Here is a 19,341-nt window from a genome sequence, read left to right on the forward strand (position 1 = left end):
TTATCCTTTCTTTGTAAATTGTTCACCAAAAGTGTGTGTATTTTAGAGTGAAAACTTAAAATTAGCAGCATAGCACCAGCCACATTTTTTGAAGTGCTTTTGGTGTTTGTAGAGTTCTTAATAGAAAAGGATCAAGATTCATGGCTTCATCTTCAAATGGCTTTTCATCACTAAAGACTTGAAAAAAATATAGTCAACAGGCAGCTTTGGGCTGGTGGATCAGAGGGCTGTATGAAACTTGCCCCATACTGTGCTAGGCCCGTTTTGAGTTAGGAAATAAATAGTAATAATAATAATTATGGTGTTTGTTAAGCACATACTATATACCAAGCACTGTCCTAAGTTCAGGGGTAGATATGAGGTAATCAGGTTGTCCCACATGGGGCTCACAGTCTTAATCCCCATTTTACAAATGAGATAACTGAGGCACAGAGAAGTTAAGTGACTTGTCCAAGGTCACACAGCAAAGTGGCAGAGTGAGATTTAGAACCCACATCCTCTGACTCCCAAGGCAGCGCTCTTGCCACGAGGCCATGCAGCTTCTCATGCTGCAGGTGCAAGTCCTATCCAGCAGAGTGCAACATGCAGGGAGCAGATTAGCTTTCCCTTTCACCAGGAAACCACCCAAGGAGGTATAAAATGCATACTTTGATTGTGCTGGCCACCCCAGCTGTGGACCCTCTTGCAGCTCTTAATCCTTCCTTCATTTTGTAGGTGTTAGGGCTTGGGAAGCACTGGGTGCATTGTCTCCAGTAGGCAGGGATGCTGCAAAATAGCATGAAGCCGTATCCATGATGACAATAATAATAATAATAATAGCATTTATTAAGCACTTACTATATGCAAAGCACTGTTCTAAGTGCTGGGGAGGTTACAAGGTGATCAAGTTGTCCCATGGGGGGCTCATAGTCTTAATCCCCATTTTACAGATGAGGTAACTGAGGCCCAGAGAAGTTAAGTGACTTGCCCAAAGTCACACAGTTGACAATTGGTGGAGCCAAGATTTGAACCCATGACCTCTGGCTCCAAAGCCCGTGCTCTTTCCACTGAGCCATGCCGCTTCTCATGATAAATGCAGTTGCCAGGGTTCACTAGAGTTCCTGTCCCCTGAAATGAGGTCCTCATCAATTCTGCTTATTTCCTGGTTTAGAATGGGATAAATAAAATCAGTAAGTAAGAAACTGTGGAAGTCAGGTCTTCCTGTCCCTTAGGAGGACCTGTGTCAGGTACTGTTCTGGTTATAATTTCATCTAATTAGTCATTTTCTTATTTGGTTCCATGACTCTCCTGCCCACTCGCCCAGCCAGTTTATTTATTTCATTTGTGTATGGGCTCAGTGAAATTTAAATCTGGGGGAAGTTCATAATGAAAGAGAAACCATAAAACTTAAAGTAGTTGAATGCAGTGACATTTTAAAATGGATAAGCATTCTTTAAGGGGCTACTGCCCCCATTCCCTCTCTTTTGAAATCTGAAATTCCTGTTTATTTTTCTCTGGAGTGACTCCCTCATGATTCTATCACTGATCATCTGTTGTTTGCCTCATTCTGTAGTCTTTGCTCGCTTTCCAGGTATACCCCCAGATACTGTTTCTTTTTGGTTAGATCTAATTGTAAGAATTGTGGTATGCAAGTGCTGTTTGTGTGCCGACCACTGTATTAAACACTGGGGTAATTAGAATAATCAGCTCAGACCTGATGCCTATCCCACATGGGGCTCCCAGTCTAAGGGGGAAGAAAAACAGTTGTTTAATCCCGATTTGACAGATGAGGAAACAGCGGCAAAAAGCAGTTAAGTGCCTTGCCCAAGGTAACACATCAGGCAAGTAGCGAAGCTGGAATCCAGGTCCCCTGACTCTCAATTTTGTGCTATTTCCACTAGGACATACAGCTTCTCTGGCTCTAATCAGAGCGATACTTCCCCCAAAGGTTCCCCATAATATCCAGGAGCATCACCAACTCCTTCTATTGAGGGCAGAGGATTAAAGGAAAATAGGGAGCTCTCCTCTAATGATCCCTGACAAAATGATCACCACATTAGACATAGATGGCTTGTAAAGAACTTTCTTGGTTACCCACTTTGTTAGATGTACTTTCTGGTTCCTATCGTCATCACAAACCAGTATTTATTGAACACCTACCTCCTACACTGAATTATACCAGGTACACTGGGGAAGATATAATTCTAAACTGTATATAAATATGTGTAAAAGATTACTAGAGGTAACGTGATTACAAGAGGTGGTTGGGCTTTAATCAGGGGACATTTAAAGGGGAGATGGATTTTGATTGGCAGGAGTGTAGAAAATATGGAAGAGGAGGAATTTGTGATCCAGGGACAAATGAGGAATCACTGGAGGACCTTGAAGAGGATACAGTATTGCCATAGATATTTTAAGTCTTTAATTGTGGTAGCAGTAGGGAAAGAGGACAGTGAGGAGCTCAGTGAAAAAGACTGAAATGTCAGCACGCTTACCTTCCTGGCACAATTCTTTCTTGAATTCCTGGGGCAGGCTGAGCTGTCATGGTGGTTTATCTGCTTGGCGAGGAGGTCTCAGAATAATATAGCACAAGAATATTTTTGTTTCTTCAGATATGGGTCAAAATTAGCTAGTTTTATTTGAGGGATTTTTTTTAACAAAAACCACTCAATTTGTATCACCTATATAAGTATGTATTCCTCTACATTGTCCATTTTCCTCTCCTCTTCCATCTATAAATTATTTTTTCTCTATCTTCCCTGCTAGACTGTTAGCTTTCTGTACATGGGGATCTTGTCTTCTAATTCTGTGGTCTCCCAAATACTTAGTTCAATGTTCGCACAAGGTATGAGTTCAGTAAATGCTATGGGTCAGTTGACTTATTGATTTACTTGTCCCTTTCAGACTCAGTCATTCACACTTAATGGAAGTCTGATTTACCTAAGTGTCATTATGCCTGTCCCCACTTTTAACTTGAGATAAACTTCTGGCTTGGAATTCTCTATTTAATTTAGCAGTTGAGAAGAGAATGCTAGAGTTCTAGTTTTCTATACTTTTAGGTTGAATAAATGAATGTATGAACACCTTAGTATTTAAAATGTCCATAATAAACCCTTATCCATCATATCTCTCTAGGGATTTGCAAAGCAATACTGTATCAGGTGATAATATTTCAGCACAAATTTGACATATAACAAAGCCAAAAGAATCCCCAAACTGGTTTATTTTGTATTGTATTTCTGACATAATTAACAGTGCTATCTCCCCCTTTTCAATTTGCTTTTTAGCCCGGGAATGAGACCAGATGTAAGCTCTCCACCATCCAGTTCCTCAGCCTCGACGGGACCACCTCCCAAACTCTGCCTGGTTTGCTCTGACGAGGCCTCCGGGTGTCATTACGGAGTCCTGACTTGCGGGAGTTGCAAAGTGTTCTTCAAAAGAGCCGTGGAAGGTAGTATGTGTTTTGAAGAGTTTCATTATGTTTTTGACAATCCACCTGGGGCACTAGGAAGGTCTTGGGTGATTTACAATTGATGTAGGAGTGCACAGACCTAAAAGAGCAAAAGTGACCAAGGATGGGAAGATAAGGTGGGAGGAATTAGAAAGGACTGCAGGGTCATCATCTAGACGTGGCCTACCAGGAAGAGAAATGAAACATGGAGGAGAGAAGGGAAATTAGGTATACAAATGTAAGGGGCAGGAAGTGAGAGAATCAGTTGTTCAATAGATGAGAGTTTTAAAATTTCTAACAGCGCTGATAAGAGTGTTTTCAATACCAGGTCATTTTATATTTTATAATTATGGCAAAGAGCTTGCAAGTGGCACAGTGGGTATAGATTTCTTAAAGCAGTTGTATTCCAGATAAACACTCTGAAAAGGATTATTGTTTCGACTAAAGGTCTGCTTGAGTATCTTGCATCATTTTGTGTTCCTTATCTCCTTTTCCTTGGATTCATTTTTTATGTATTTAAAGTATAAATAGGAAACTCTCAAGGTAATGTTCAGGTTCCAGATGCTAAGGTTGAATCAACATTTAGCAACACTTAGTTGGCATGATTGTGCAATTTACTAAGTGGACTATAGACTAATCCACTAGCAGAGACTGGGAGTCAGAGGACTTGGGTTCTAATCCCTGATCCACCACTTGTCTGCTGTGTGACCATGGGCAAATCACTTAGCTTCTCTGTGCCTCAGTTTCCTCATCTGTAAAATAGGGATTAAGATTGTGAGCCCTATGTGGGACAGGGACTCTATCCAACCTGATTATCTTGTATCTACCCTGGTGCTTAGTACAGTGCCTAGCACATAGTAAGCACTTGACAAATATCAGTTTTATTATTGTTAGCAGCCCTCCAGCCTAATTGCAGAAGTGAAGGAGGGTGAGCCTTCTAAGGAGAATTTGTGCTTCTCAGCCATCAACCCTCCCACTGCAGATGCATTGGGAAGAAATCGAGGCTACTTAGCTACTTATCTTCCTTAAGAACTTCTCCTTTTTGTTTCCTGACTTCCCTTCCATCCACATCTTTGCGAAACACTTTAGCCTTTCAAGGGTATAATAAGCATCATGTCAGTGCCTTGGTAAGATTTTCAGGAAGTGTTTCTGACATATTGCTATTTGGAAACAATAGGATCTGATTTGGTTGAGTTAATGCTCAGAGAGAAGCCGTTCCAGGAGAAACTTTGCATTTGCTGATTCTTCAGCCCAAAGGAACCTACCGATCTCCTCACCAGCTTGCCAGCCCCTCCCCACCCCTTCCTGACAGAGAATCATTATGGGAGCGACAGGAGGGTCTGCAGCTAGATGACCCAGCTGCTTTCAGCGAGAGCCAACGAGAGGTTGGCTTTATGGGATCGGCGGAGTCCCAGCTTGCTATACTCCCATCTGGAGCACCAGAAATGCCCCACTCAAGCCTGCTACACCCAGGATGACACTGAATTTACAAGACTCTGTCCCCATCTGACAGAAGGGAGGAAGAGGGAGGTATTCCCCCAATATCACATCCGTGGAGGAGGGAGAAATGGGCCCAGGATTTTCCAGTAAAAGTATCTAGAAGAGAATAAAACATGCAGCTTTTTCATCTACATTGAAGGTGGAGGGGAAGGTGTTGGCAGTGGCGCCTTTTGACTGGTGGACAGATCTTAACATTACTTTAATCAAATATTTCATGCGTAATTTTCGGGCAAGATCAATTTAAAAATTAAATATTAAATTCCAGAAGTCGAAACCCTGAATTTGAGATAAAAATTTTCCAGGTTACTGGTGAAGCAGTTATTTTTAAAAGCTTCATTTTGCCTCATAAGCTGATTTTACCTCAGTTCAGTATAGCTGGTTATATTTTTCCAACCATATCAAAACATTCACCATTTTAGGAGGCCAACTGTTCCAGCGAAGAAGGTGGCATTTTTAAAGTTTACAATGTTGGATGCTTGAAGCTACCCTGAAAATTGTCTCTAACTCAAGGATTTGAAGCCAGGCCAGCCTGACCCCAAAATTCTCACCAGGATGTTCGAAGATGAATGCTGCAGGGGTGGCTTGGTAAGGGGAGAAGTTGGAGGAGGCAAATTTCTCCAACTTCAGCTGGCACTGGCTCAAGCAAAGGACGGAAGACAGGGGAATTCCAGAAGCCACATGGAGCCTGATGTGGCCTCTGTAAGCCCTGGCTCCTGGGGATTCTTCTGCTCTCCCATGGCTCTAACCAGCCCTGGTTTTAGCCATGCACACTTGCATAACCAAGCCCAGGAATACCCATAAAGCGAAACAGCAAGAAGGTCTTGCAGAAAGAGAGACTTTTGTCTTTAAAAATTTCTGGGTGATATAGTCTGCTTTGTAAAAAAAATTAACAACTTACCTCTGTGAGACGATTCAGTTAATGAAGAAGAGAAGCACAAGGGCCTGGAAGTCAGAGGACTCAGCTCCTCCACTTACGCTGTGTGATCTTGGGCAAGTCGCTTAACTTCTCTGGACCTCAGTTCCCTCATATGCAAAATGGAGATTCAATATCTGTTCTCTCTTCTTCTTAGACTGTGAACCCCATGTGGGACCTGATTATGTTGTATCTACCGTAGCGTTAAGTATAGTGCTTGGCACTCAACAAGTATCACAATTATTATCATTATTATTAGCTATAAAATCAGACCTCCTCCCCTTTTACGAGAGCAGTCATCTCCCTTTTAGCCAACAACTTGGAAACCTCATTCACTTCATTGGCTTTGACCCCATCTACAGGGATGCCTCCTAAATCTACCTTTCCAGCCCTGACCACCCTCCTTCTGGCCAGTCTTGCATTTCTTCCTGTCTTCAGAACAACTCTACTTCAATGTCCTGCTGACACTTCAAGCTTAACATATCCAAAACAGAACTCTTCATCTTGGCATTCATCCCTTTCATTCAGTCTGCATTTTCAGTCTGTCACCAAATCCTGTCAGTTCAGCCTTCACATCATCTCTATAATCTTCCCCTTTCTCTGCATCCAAACCGGTACTACTCTGGTCCAAGCAATTGTCCATTACTGCGTAAGCCTCCTTCTGATCTCCTCACTTCCAGCCTCTCCCCTGCTGTCATCCATATTTTACTGTATTACCCAGATCATTTTTCTCAAAAGTCATTCTGCCATGTCTCATACTCCTCAGAAACCTCCAGTGATTGCTCATCCATTTCCACATCAAACAGACTGTAGGCTGTAAATAAGCCACAGTAAGCTCTAGACTGTAAACCTGTTTTGGGCAGGGAATACACCTATTGACTTTGTTTTGTTGTAGTTTCTCAAGCACTTAGTACAGTACTCTGCACACGGTAAGTGCTCAGTAACTATGATTAATTGAAATGGAAACTCCTCACCATCAGCTGTAAGGTACTTACAGCTTTTACTCCTTCATACCTATTTTGTTCTTCTCCCACTACAACCCAGCCTACACACTTTGCTCGTCTAACACCAACCTACTTAGTCTCTTCTCAGTCTCAGCCTCAGTCTCTTCTTTCTTGCCTTCAACCCCTTGCTCATGTCCTCCCTCCAGCCATGGACTCCCTCCCCTTTCATTTTCAACAGACCCTTACTTTCCCCATCTTCAAAGCCTTATTAAAATCATACATCCTTCAAGTGGCCTTGCCTGGCTAATTTCTGTCTACTCTTCCCCCCCCCCCCCCCCATATTGCCTATGCACTTGGGCCTGAATCTCCCTTCAAAGTCTTATTGAAGGCACGTCTCCTCCAGGAGGTCTTCCCTGATTAAGCCCCCCCACCCTCACTTCTGTGTTGCCCTGACTTGCTCCCTTTGTTCTTCCTCCTTCACAGCCCCACAGCACTTATGTACATACCTGTAATTTATGTAATTTATATTAATGTCTCTCTCCCCACCTCTAGACTGTAAGCTCATTGTGGGCAGAGATATGTGTCTGTTTATTGTTATGTCATACTCTCCCAAGCACGTAGTACAGTGGTCTGCACACAGTAAGTGCTCAAAAAACTACGATTGAATGAGTGAATTAATGAACTATTGCTTCCTCCAACCTGTAATCTGTGCCTGGTTTCCCAGATAGATTGTAAATTGCTTGAAGGCAGGAATTGGGTCCCCTAATCCCTTTGTATTTTCCCAGGTACTGATACAGTGCTCTGCACACAGATGCTCAGTGAATGCCATTAATTGATGAATTGATTAAATAGTTTTTCCCCAGCAATCAGGAACAATTGCACTTAAGGGAGAGGAGAGATGTCTTTTTTCTTGGTTGTGACTTTTTTTCTTTAAAAATATCCTGCTAGACTGTTCCTATTGCTGTCCAAGATCTGTTTTTCTCACGAGTTGATTATGTCTAGTTTCAGTGTCCTTTTATGTCTTTTCTGGAATTGAAGATCTTCAGGGTGTTTTCTTGTAGCTTATAAACTAGTGTCTCGCTGAAATGTTTGTAAAAAGCACCCAACTTTCTTTTGGCTCCAAGATAAAATGTCCTTTGAATTCCCTGTAGAATATTTCCAAGACTGAATTTGAAATCATATCTATTCACTTGAAAGAATATGGTCTCCAGCTCTTAAATTCTTTGAAATTGGAGTAAGAACTCCATAAACCCATTTCTCATGTATAAGATGCATTAAGCTGTCCCCTGTTCCTCCCCAGGACCCTTAGAACAGTCCATTTTTTATCAGAATCTGTTGCTTTGGGGTTGAGACCAGGGCAGTCCAGCATTACCTCTGCAAGGTCCTGGCTAATCAGATTCCTCCCAGGCCTGGCCAAACCTGGAGGGGCCAGGTTAACCTTGAACCACTCAGTCATTCATTCATTCAATCAGTTGTATTTATTGAGCATTTACTGTGTTTAAAGCACTGTACTAAGCCCTTGGGAGAAAACAGTACAACAATAAACAGACATATTCCCTGCCCACAATGAGCTTGCAGTCTAAAGGGGGGGAGACAGGTATTAATATAAATAAATACATTACAGATATTAATTACCACTCCCATCTCTCTCAGCTCTAGCAGCTGAACTCGTGGGTCTTTAGGGCTGGTTCAGTCCCCTGGGTTCCTCTGGTGATAGATGAGCCTCCTCTAAGCATCCTGAGACCCAATCATCAGTCAGGTAGAGGTACACCAGCCTCAGAACTACAAGGTGAGAAATGAGTAAGCAGTAAGTGCTCAGCTCTCCCTTTTCTCCTTCCGTGTTTTGTCCTCACCAGATTGGGCATCTGAAGCATCTTACCCACAACATGAAAATCAGCCATCCGGTTCGTTTCTTGAAGAGTGTACTTCATTTGTTAGATATTTATAAATAAATAGCGAAGAGATATAATGGTGTCTAATCAATCATTGGCACTGATTGAGTACTTACTATGTGCAGAGTACTGTACTAAGTCAACGCCTCACCACCATCTTAAAGCACTCGATGAGCCCTCTCCTTCCTTCCTAAACTTGCTGATCTCCTACAAACCAACCCCCACCCTCCTCTTCTCATTCCTATGTTCTCTCTGTACCTCTATCTTGCCTATCCTGCCTCTGAACTGTTGCCTATATTCTCCCTCAGGCCTGGAACTCCCTTCCCCTTTGTATCCAACAGTCCACAACTCTCCCCCGTCTTAAAAACCCTCTTAAAATAACATCTCCTCCAAGAGGCCTTCTCAGAGTATGTCTTTTAATTCTTTTATAGAGAAGCAACATGGTATAGTGGATAGAGCACGTGCCTGGGAGTCAGAAAGTCATGGGTTCTAATCCCGGCTCTGCCACTTGTCTGCTGTGTGACCTTGGGCAAGTCATTTCACTTCTCTGGGCTTCAGTTGCCTCATCAGTAAAATGGGGATTGAGACTGTGAGCCCCACTTGGGACAGGGACTTTGTCTAACCTGATCTGCTTGTATCCATCCCAGCGCTTAGTATGGTGTCTGGCACTTAGTTTAGCACTTTACAAATACCATTTTTTGTTGTTGTTCCTATCGTTCCTTCCTTCTGTGCCAACTATGCACTTACCTGTGTATCCCTTAAGTCCCTTGATACGCCCCCCAGCCCCGCAATACTTATGTAAATATTAGCCTACTTTACTATTACCCTTATCCCTAACCCATTCTAATGTCTGTTACCTCCTGTAAACACTGAGCTCCTTGTGGGCAGGGATCTTGGTCACAAACAGTACAGGGCTCTGTACAGACTGAGCACTCCACAAATACTATTGATTGCCGATCAGGCAGCCAATTTTTGTTGCTCCCCGGGGGGCTAGATTAAATATTGCTTTCTGTCACTTTATTTTAAAAATCAAAGTGTTTGAGTCATTTGCCAAGTGTTTTAATGGTGAATTTGAATTTCTGATTTTCCTCCTCTGACATTACTACTTTGAAACCGTTGCTATTTCTGTTCTTCCCTTTCTCAGTATTAACTGAAATATATGTTTTGTGGTTTTTGGTTATTTGAAAGGGAATTTTATTTTAAAACCTTTTCAGTATTGTTCCTCTCATGACTAATAAGTTAGGATGTGATGTTAGGATAAGTTACAAAAATGCTTGCTTTCAAGGTATTCGTTGCTGTATTCAGACCTCTGCATTCTCTGCCCATTTTACCTTTGCCCCAAAGAAATACCCATAAAGTTTATCTTGGAATATCAGGGAAGAATTCCAATGTTTTGATTGTGCTTTCATTTTTTCTATAGGACAACATAATTACCTTTGTGCTGGAAGAAATGATTGTATTATAGATAAAATTCGGAGAAAAAACTGTCCTGCTTGCCGGTATCGAAAATGTCTTCAAGCCGGAATGAATCTAGAAGGTAATAGATAATACATGAAGAGATTGTTTTCTTCTGAATCATAAAAAACTCATCTTTGTTTTAGTTCTAAGCAGGATAGTAGCTTACCGGAGTCAAAATTTGTGCTTTTAAACTCTGACGTCCATATTTTTATTGGAAAAAAAGGATTTTTAATTGTTTTTGTTTCCCTGCATCAATCACATCATGTGATCCATGGGGGATCAAGAAGTAATTATGGAGAATATTGAAGGTTCCCACTGGACTGTAAATAAGCAAGTAAGAGAGAGACCATGTATCAATAAGTACATTTATTTTACAAAAGAAAACCCAGACAAAAATGTCTTTTTGCTCTCTCACAGGCAGGCAGAAGCCTGGGAAATTGGCCATAGATGACTCCTTTTTCTCCTAGCTTGGGCAGAGGCACACAGACAAGACTGATTATGCTCTGTCTCAACCTCAACTATAGACAACATGGACAGCAGCTGACTGTATGGCTGATGACACCAGTTCTGGCCATCTTTGCTTTATTGGTGTAGCATTAACATTGAATTTCATTTACTCGCTCTCTAAATTTTATCACAGAACTTGAGGGAGCTTTCCCAGGGTGTTCCTTTGGATCGAAACTGAGCTTTGTAAGGTGTTCCTTTGGATCGAAACTGAGCTTTGTAAGGGCAACCAGTCCCAAAGGTGTTCCTGTAGTTTCTCCCAAGGGCAGTAATCTAATACTGTAGATATTACAAATACCAATTAAACCCAGCTTCCATAGGAATTTCTCAAGGGAAATTACAGGCAACTCTTTTCTGGTTGCTTCTGTCAGCATTAGCATTTCTTTTAATGTTATAGCCATCCTAAATATTTAAGTTCCTAATAGGACTCTAGCTGTACATAGCACTTAGACTGTAAGCCCGTTGTGGGCATGGACTGGGTCTATTTTTTATTATATTGTAGTCTCCCAACCACATAGTATGGTGCAGTGCACACAGTATGTGCTTAATAAATACAATTGAATGATTGAATGAATGAATGAATGAATACCAGAAGCAGAGTGATTTAGTGGGAAGAGCACAGGCCTGGGACTAAGGAGACCTGGGTTCTAATCCTGGCTCTTCCACTTCCCTGCTGTGTGACCTTGGGCCAGCCACTTAACTTTTCTGGACCTCAGTTCCTTCATCTGTAACATGGGGACTCAATCCATGTTTTCCCTTCCCCTTGCAGTGTAAACTCCATATGGGACAGGGGCTGTCTGACTTAATTACCTTGTATCTGCCCCAGTTCTTAATACAGTGTATAACAAATATCTCAGCATAGTCAAAAATGTATCCTTTTTATTATTATTGCTTTCCTTTACTTTGGGGCCATTTTAAGTTTTCCTTTAAGTTATTTTGATTAAATTTTAAAATGTATAAGGGCCTGTTTTTGAACGGACTCATATATCTCACTTTTGACTGTAAATGTGGATGGAATCTTGAAAGAAATCTGCCCAGTCTCCTGCCTACAAGCAGGAGAATATTAACCAGGCAGTAGGAGAGATTTTCCTTTCTTTTATTCCTGAAATGCCACTGGCCTTATCTCTGGCATTGTTGGAGTAATGGTACCCCAAAATTTTCATGCCTGTTTCCTGGTAAGGGGGCTGCAGGTGTGCCCAAATTAGCTCGTGTTAGAACCCAGGCATAGAACTCTTGGCATAACCGTGAGCTATTGTAATTGGTCAGCTCAATGACTAGAAGACACAAACCAGAAGCCCACAAAGGCAGGGACTGTTTCCCACCTAATTATCTTGTCTGTACCCCGACACTTAGTGAAGTGCCTGATATATAGTAAAAAATTAACAAATGCCACTATTATTGGTAATAATTATAATAATAATAATAAATTAGTGTGGTTGCTTGCAGGGACTGGTTACCAAAGGAAGGCTATAGAAGCTCTTCTCTTCTCTAGGGTCTTTCCAGATTTAGAAATGATTATTTTTATATGAGCACTTAATTGATTGCTAGCAGTGGAAAGACTGGAAAACACCTCTCTCTATGACAGGCATATTTTTTAGAGTTTCTGACTGTATTCATGACCATCTCCTAAAGATGATCTGTCTTGCTCCTCTTCCACATGATTAGCACTCAGGTTAAGTATATCACCTGCCTTTATCCTCAGTTATTAGGAATTTCCAAACAATTGCCGAGTTTTACTAAACATAAGCACAGTGTGTGTGTGTGTAAACAAAATATGGACTGTCCAATCTATGGTGTTGAAAATGAATTCATTGTGAATTTTCCTTACCATGTGTAGCTCGAAAAACCAAGAAAAAGATCAAAGGAGTCCAGCAGGCTAGTGCAACTGCAGGGAGAGAGCCTTTGGAAAGTCCTGTCAACAAAAACTTGGTTCCTGCATCATTGCCCCAGCTTACCCCTACTCTGGTTTCATTGCTGGAGGTCATTGAGCCAGAAGTGTTGTATTCAGGTTACGACAGTTCCCTGCCGGATTCGACTTGGCGGATTATGTCAACGCTCAACATGCTAGGAGGCCGCCAGGTGATTGCCGCCGTAAAATGGGCAAAGGCAATACCAGGTAAGCTAAAGGGAGTAAGTGGAAAATCGAGGTCTAAAGAGTACTTGTACTTCTTCTTTAATTCTTTTTTTCAAAGGAAACCAGCATCTTTGGAAGTTTCACTCTCTTTACATTGATTCCATCTATGGCTTTTGACCTTCCTCAAGGAGCATGTTAGACATTATCCATTTATTTCTCCCCATCCTCGCCTTGGTCACCAAGAGTAGTTCTTCACGTCTTTTCCATTCCACGACACACTTGTTCCACAAGCCAAAACTGAAAGGGGGTTTTTGAGCTTACACATAATACTCCCATCACCCCCAAACAAATGTAAGACTAATTGGGACAGGAAGGAAAAGACAGGAAGCTAACTCATCAGTTCTCATTCACCTCTTTCATTCGCAGAAGGTTTATGGCAGAAATGCAAATTTAGGCAGCTGGCTTCACTATCCATCAAACAGTCAGTTGCATTTTTTGAGCACTTACTGAGTGCAGAACACGTGCTAAGCACTTGGGAGAGTGCAGTGCAGCAGATTTGGTAGATGCATTCCCTGCCCAGAAGGAGTGTACATTAAAATAAATTACAGATATGTACTTAAGTGCTGTGGGGCTGAGAAGAGGGTGAATATCAAGGGCTGAACGGGTAAGGATGCAAGTGCATAGGCAGTGCAGAAAGAAGGGAGTAGGGGAAATGAGGGCTTATTTGGGGAAAGCTTCTGAAGGAGATGTGATTTTAATAAGGCTCTGAAGGTGGGAGAAGTGGTGGTCTGTTGTATAGGAAAGGGGAGGGAATTCCAGGCTAGAGGGAGGACATGAGCAAAGGTTCAGCGCCATGGTAGTTGAGGTTGAAGTACAGCACATAGGTTGGCGTTAAAAGAGTGAAGTGGTGTGCAGGCTGGGTTTAAGGAGGAAATTAGTGAGGTAAAGTAGAAGGGGACAAGCTGATCAAGCACTTTAAAGCTGATGGTATGGAGTCCCTGACGTGGAGGCGGATTCATTGAAGGTTCTTGAGGAATGGGGAAATGTGAACTGAACGTTTTGTTAGAAAAATGATCTAGGCAACAGAGGGAAATAAGGACTAGAGTGGGGAGATGCAGGGAAATCAGCAAGGAGGAATAATATAAATGCTTGGATCAGCATGGTAGCAGTTTGAAGAGTCAAGGGTAGATTTCAATGAAGTTGTGAAGGTAGAACTGACTGATTTTGGTGGCGGAATGAATATACGGGTTGAATGAGAGAGATGAGTCGAGGATAATGCCAGGTTTGTGGGTTTGTGAGACAGGGAGGTTGATGGTGTTGTCTGTAGTGATGGGAAAGACTGGGGTTTAGGTGGGAAGATGAGGAGTTCTGTTTGGACATGTTAAGGGTGAGGTGTTGGTGACACATCCAAGTAGAGATGTCTTGAAGGTAGGAGGAAATGCGAGATATCAGAGAATGAGAAAGTTCAGGGCTGGAGAGGTAGACTTGGGAATCGGTTAACCCCTGAAGAAAGGTGGTAAAGATGCCTGGGAATACCCAGAGGCAGGAAGGTAGGGGGTTTGACCCAAGAGAACAGGGGGTAGGTGTCTAGCACAGGAATCAGCAACCCAAATAGGCCCAGGTAAAAGTTGGTGCAACTCTGAGGGAGCTCTTCCTGCCAACATGATAAAGAGTGCCTAGGCATTAAGAGCTGCTGTGGACATGTTTTCCATAGGGGCACTTGGGAGGCAGTGGTGATTGGATGAAAAATGGAGAATCACTAACCTATACCCTCGATATCAGGGAAGGGGAAAGGAAGGCAGTGTGGGTATTTCCTCCAGCCAATTTGTCTTCTCATTCCCCTTAGACTTTCCCACTCACACATTGCAGCTTCACAGGGTGGGGAGAATCTTCTTTTCAGAAGGCAGGCATGTTTAAAAGTAAGGACGACAGGCGAGGGAGAACGGAACTCAACCATGAATAAAATCTGTTCTAGGGAAGAGAATAAGGGCATGGAACAAGGAACAAGAGAAACAGCTTGGCCTAGTGGATAGAGCACGGGCCTGAAAGTCAGAAGGACCTGGTTTCTAAATCTGGCTCCGCCACTTGTCTGCTTCGTGACCTTGGGCAAGTAACTTCACTTCCCTGTGCCTCAGTTGCCTCATCTGTAAATGGGGATTAAGACTGTGAGCCCCATATGAGATGGGGTGTGACCAGTTCAGTTTGTTGGTATCCACCCCAGCGCTTAGTACAGTGACTGGCACATAAAAAACACTTAACGAATACCGTTATTATTATCATTATCAAAATTGTACATTGCTCTTGGGTGCTGACTGAACGCACTTTCCTGGCAGGCAGGCTGATGTTGGGGTGGGTTACTCCACCTGTACCCTAGCACTCAGTAAACATTTTATTTGCAACGTAACTGACAAAAAGGAGTCAATTTGTGTTTTACAAGTGTTGGCTGGTGTCTGCACAAATGAATACCAAAACCCTGGAAATGCACTTGTGAGCTGAGAACCTATGCTGTCTCAGCTGTCTCCTGCGTAGCCTAGGCTTAGTCTTCAAAAATGAAAATATTTTGGTTTTGACTTGAATGCAACTGACCATTATCTCAGATGTGAACCATTTTGAAAGTGTTAAATGAAGACCATTCCCCAGCCACTTGTGCTTGCTGTGGGTGATACATGGCTTGGCTTTGGCTGCTAAGAGAAATGCCCAGCACCTCTGAAAATGAACCCAGTTTCTCACCACCTAATGGTCCCACTCTGATTTTTTTTTTTCCATTTGGTGGGACTTTGTTTCAGGTTTCAGAAATTTACACCTGGATGACCAAATGACCCTGCTTCAATACTCCTGGATGTTCCTGATGGCTTTTGCCCTAGGATGGAGATCATACAAACAATCAAATGGAAACCTGCTGTGTTTTGCTCCAGATCTGATTATTAATGAGTAAGTAGTATGTAAGTCATTTTCCGTGTATCCAAAGGCTATTTTTCGGTGCGTACCGTCTTATTGATTGGAGTACTATTGTGTGGGCTAGCAAGTGAATCCCAGCAGCCCAGAAAATTTAGCAATTCTGAGTTTATATTTCTCTGGCAGGTGATGTGAATGTTTAGAGTGGCTCAGTGGAAAGAGCACGGGCTTTCGAGTCAGAGGTCAGGGGTTCAAACCCTGGCTCTGCCAATTGCCAGCTGTTTGACTTTGGGCAAGTCACTTAACTTCTCTGTGCCTCAGTTACCTCATCTGTAAAATGGGGATTAAGGCTGTGAGCCCCTCTTGGGACAACCTGATCACCTTGTAACCTCCCCATCGCTTAGAACTGTGCTTTGCACATAGTAAGCGTTTAATAAATGCCATTATTATTATTATTATTATTATTATTTGGTCAGTCAGACCAAGTACAGGTGCAGGTACAGGTACAGGTGCTTTTGTACAGGTGCTTGACAGAGTTTTTAAGATGTGACTCGTGAGCTTCTCAATGGATCGTAGTCGATAGCAGAGAAGGCAGCCTGTACGTATCCTGTTGCTTCTGGTACATACAGAATATTGGACTGGATGGTCCGGTGATCTGGCCCAGGAATGGCCCTGCTCCTGGTCCCGTGGTTTTGTGGCCTTATTTTCCTCAGGTGGCTGCGCTAGTGTGGTTTGACATTTTTATCAACGAAATGGAAGATGCTCACTCAGTTTGTAGGTAACAGTCAGGGAAAGATTCAAATTCCGAATGGTTTTATTCAGATGATGTGATGAGAGACAATAACTCCAATAGCAACAAATTACAGGGATGAAAAGCACTTCTGTTTGCAGGGATCAAGCGCTTGGTACAGTGTTCTGCACACAGTAAGTGCTCAATAAATACGATTGAATGAATGAAAAGCGAACTGGGAAAATACCAGCTGAGGAATGATTTTTGCCTCTTGTCATTGGTTATTTGTGAGCGTGAGAGGGAAAGATGCAGGGTTCACAGCAGACAGCTGAATCAGAGTTATGAAACTACGGGCAATCCTAAAAGGACTCAGTAGGAATGAGGAATGGAGGATCTGAGAGTTCAGTCCGTCAGACCCTTTCTTTGCCCAGGGTCTGTACCCTACCACAGTAAAGGAATGCAAAGAATCTGGAGCGGGATCAGGGAGAGAACCAAAAAGCAGTTTAAAGAGTCGGAAAATGTAAATGAGGGAAAGTAAAGGATTAGTCATGTGGGGAAGAGAATGTTGAGAAAGGGGCTTTAATAACGGTTTTGAAATATGTGAAGGGTCACTGTTCCAATAAGAAGAGGGTGACCACCTTCCAGACCCTCTTGCCAGACAAGAGGAAACGGACCCAAGTGACAGCAGGTGGCATTCAGTTGTGGTGGGAAGAAGTTCTTGCTTTTCCATGGCTAAACCAGGGAAGATGGGGAATCCCCATATCTGGAGGCTCCTTCTGCTGGGAAAGTGTTTGAGAGGTGAGGTGAAGCGAGGCAAGGGGAGGTCAAACCTTGCTCAGAGGAAGCATAAGGCCCTGGGCCCTTTGAGGGTGAGAGAATCAAAGGGGTAGGGTAAAAATGCCCAGGTAGTAGCTCTGCCTTTGCACCACTCCCCAACTTGTCGAACCCCATTCATTTATTCATTCAACTGTATTTTTTAAGCGCTTACTTTGTGCGGAACACTGTACTCAGTGCTTGGGAAAGTACAATACAACAGTAAACAGTTACATTCCCTAGAGGGAGGTGGGGATGGACATCAATACACAAAAAATTAAATTACACGTATATACTTACGTGCTGTGAGGCTGGTTTGATGAAGGGAGAGCAAAGGGAGTAAATCAGGGCGACACAGAAGGGGAGTGGGAGATGAGGAAAAGCGGGACTTAATCTGGGAAGGCCTCTTGGAGGAAATGTGGCTTCAATAAGGCTTTGAGCAGCGGAGGCAGGGGGAGGGAGGGAGAGTAATGGTCTGTTGGATTTGAGGAGGGAGGGTGTTGTCAGAGCGAGGATGTGTGCCAGGGGCTGGCAGCGTGACAGGCCAGATTGGGACACAGTGAGAAAGTTAGCACTAGAGGAGCTAAATATGCAGGCTGGGTTGTAGAAGGAGAGAATTGAGGTGAGGTAGGAGGGTGCTAGGTGATGGACGGCTTTAAAGCCAATGGTGAGGAGTTTTTGTTTGATATGAAGGTGGATGGGCAGCCACTGGAGATTTTTGAGAATGGGGGTGACATGTCCTGAACATTTTTGTAGGAAGATGATCCAGGCAGAGGAGTGAAGTATGGACTGTAGTTGGGAGAGACAGGAGGTTGGGGGGTCAGCAAAAGAGGCTGATGCAGTAATGGGATAGATGAGTGATTGTGCCTATTGGTTGTGGGGCCCAGGTGATGCCACACCAGCCAGTTCTGCCTTTTGATTCATTGTCATATTTATTGAGCGCTTACTGTGTGCAGAGCACTGTACTAAGCGCTTGATGGATAGGGTTGTCCCCCTGAGGCCTAACTGTTGAGATCGTCGCCCTGATAGACTTACCCTCATGCTAGTCCTGGTTCAGGATCTCTTCTTTCCTTTCAACCTTGTGATAGTTTATTTCTATCTGGGCCTTTAGTAAAGGGGTGTGGGAGCAGGGTGGTGGTTTGCCCATCATCGTCATCTTTGGGTTCGATTTAGGCGGGTGGGTAAAACAGTTTAGTTAACGAGTGTCAACTCCACTTGGACAAGAGAGTGGTGTGGAAACAAGGATCCAATAGTGCATGAATAGCTTTCAGGTTTAGAAAATGTTGATAAAGTTGAAGTCAGTTACATTACCATTCACCAGTGTATTGAATCCAGTGTATATAGCTCACCAGTGTATTGAATCCATGAATATCACAAAATTAAAATTATTTTCCATTTGAACCAACATCAAAAGAAAAATTGCCAAATTATTGCATTACTCATTTTTAGTCATTTGGGGCATTTCATTGGGTTTATGTGAGAAGACAAGCACAGGCCTGTTTGTCTTTTTAATCTTATGGGAAAAATGTCAAAAGCCAACCGTGAATTAAAATTGAAGCTTGGCCTAATGTATATTTCTTAAAATGAAATTTGGCAAACTCTCCAAGGTCCCTTGTTCACAGTCTTGGACTAAACAAGTGTTTGGGTCCCGAGTGATGTGATGGTGTATTCCCTATGATCATTTATTTGAGTTTCTAAAATTGATTTTCAAAATGCGGCTTTGAGTTGTTTCTGCTCAAAATGCTTTTGGCCTGCTTGGCTCAGTTTAATTCCTTCTGATTTCTTCCCCAAGCTGAGAGAGTTTACCCAGTTCTGGTTTACACCTTGCATACTCTTTCTGATGTTACTGATCCAAAATTGGAACTAATAACAATCCGAAGTTCTCAATTTTTAAGTTCTCAAAAGTTGAACCTTGACTTTCTCTCCTGCTGGGGCACCGTCAGTCTGTGTCAGTCCAGCAGCCCTGTGACCTGGCAGGGATCCATTGAGGGGTGGCTTTGCTCTGTCATGGCAGGTCCCTGGCAGGAACTGCCCACACTGAAGGGAGGATACCCCTCCTTGAGCCAACAGACAGGGCTGCCTGACCTCACTGCACCCAGACTCTCCATATCACCAATCAGTCCCCTGCTTCCACCCCAAAGACCCTCCTCCTTGCCAGAGTATCCAATACTATGAAATCTGTTCCTTG

General features: G+C 42.9%; 1 protein-coding gene across 2 annotated transcripts in view; it reads left to right on the forward strand.

The window, feature by feature from the left end:
• Window positions 1-19,341, forward strand: part of NR3C1 (nuclear receptor subfamily 3 group C member 1) — a 132,244-nt gene that overhangs the window by 100,646 nt on the left and 12,257 nt on the right. For both annotated transcript variants that reach the window (XM_038740504.1, XM_038740505.1), the window contains exons 3-6: window positions 3,267-3,430; window positions 10,100-10,216; window positions 12,479-12,757; window positions 15,502-15,646. In XM_038740504.1, the coding sequence (XP_038596432.1) occupies window positions 3,267-3,430; window positions 10,100-10,216; window positions 12,479-12,757; window positions 15,502-15,646 (705 nt within the window). The remainder of the gene's footprint in view (window positions 1-3,266; window positions 3,431-10,099; window positions 10,217-12,478; window positions 12,758-15,501; window positions 15,647-19,341) is intronic.

The sequence above is a fragment of the Tachyglossus aculeatus genome, chromosome X1 (assembly GCF_015852505.1).
Source record: "Tachyglossus aculeatus isolate mTacAcu1 chromosome X1, mTacAcu1.pri, whole genome shotgun sequence".
Lineage (NCBI taxonomy): Eukaryota > Metazoa > Chordata > Mammalia > Monotremata > Tachyglossidae > Tachyglossus > Tachyglossus aculeatus.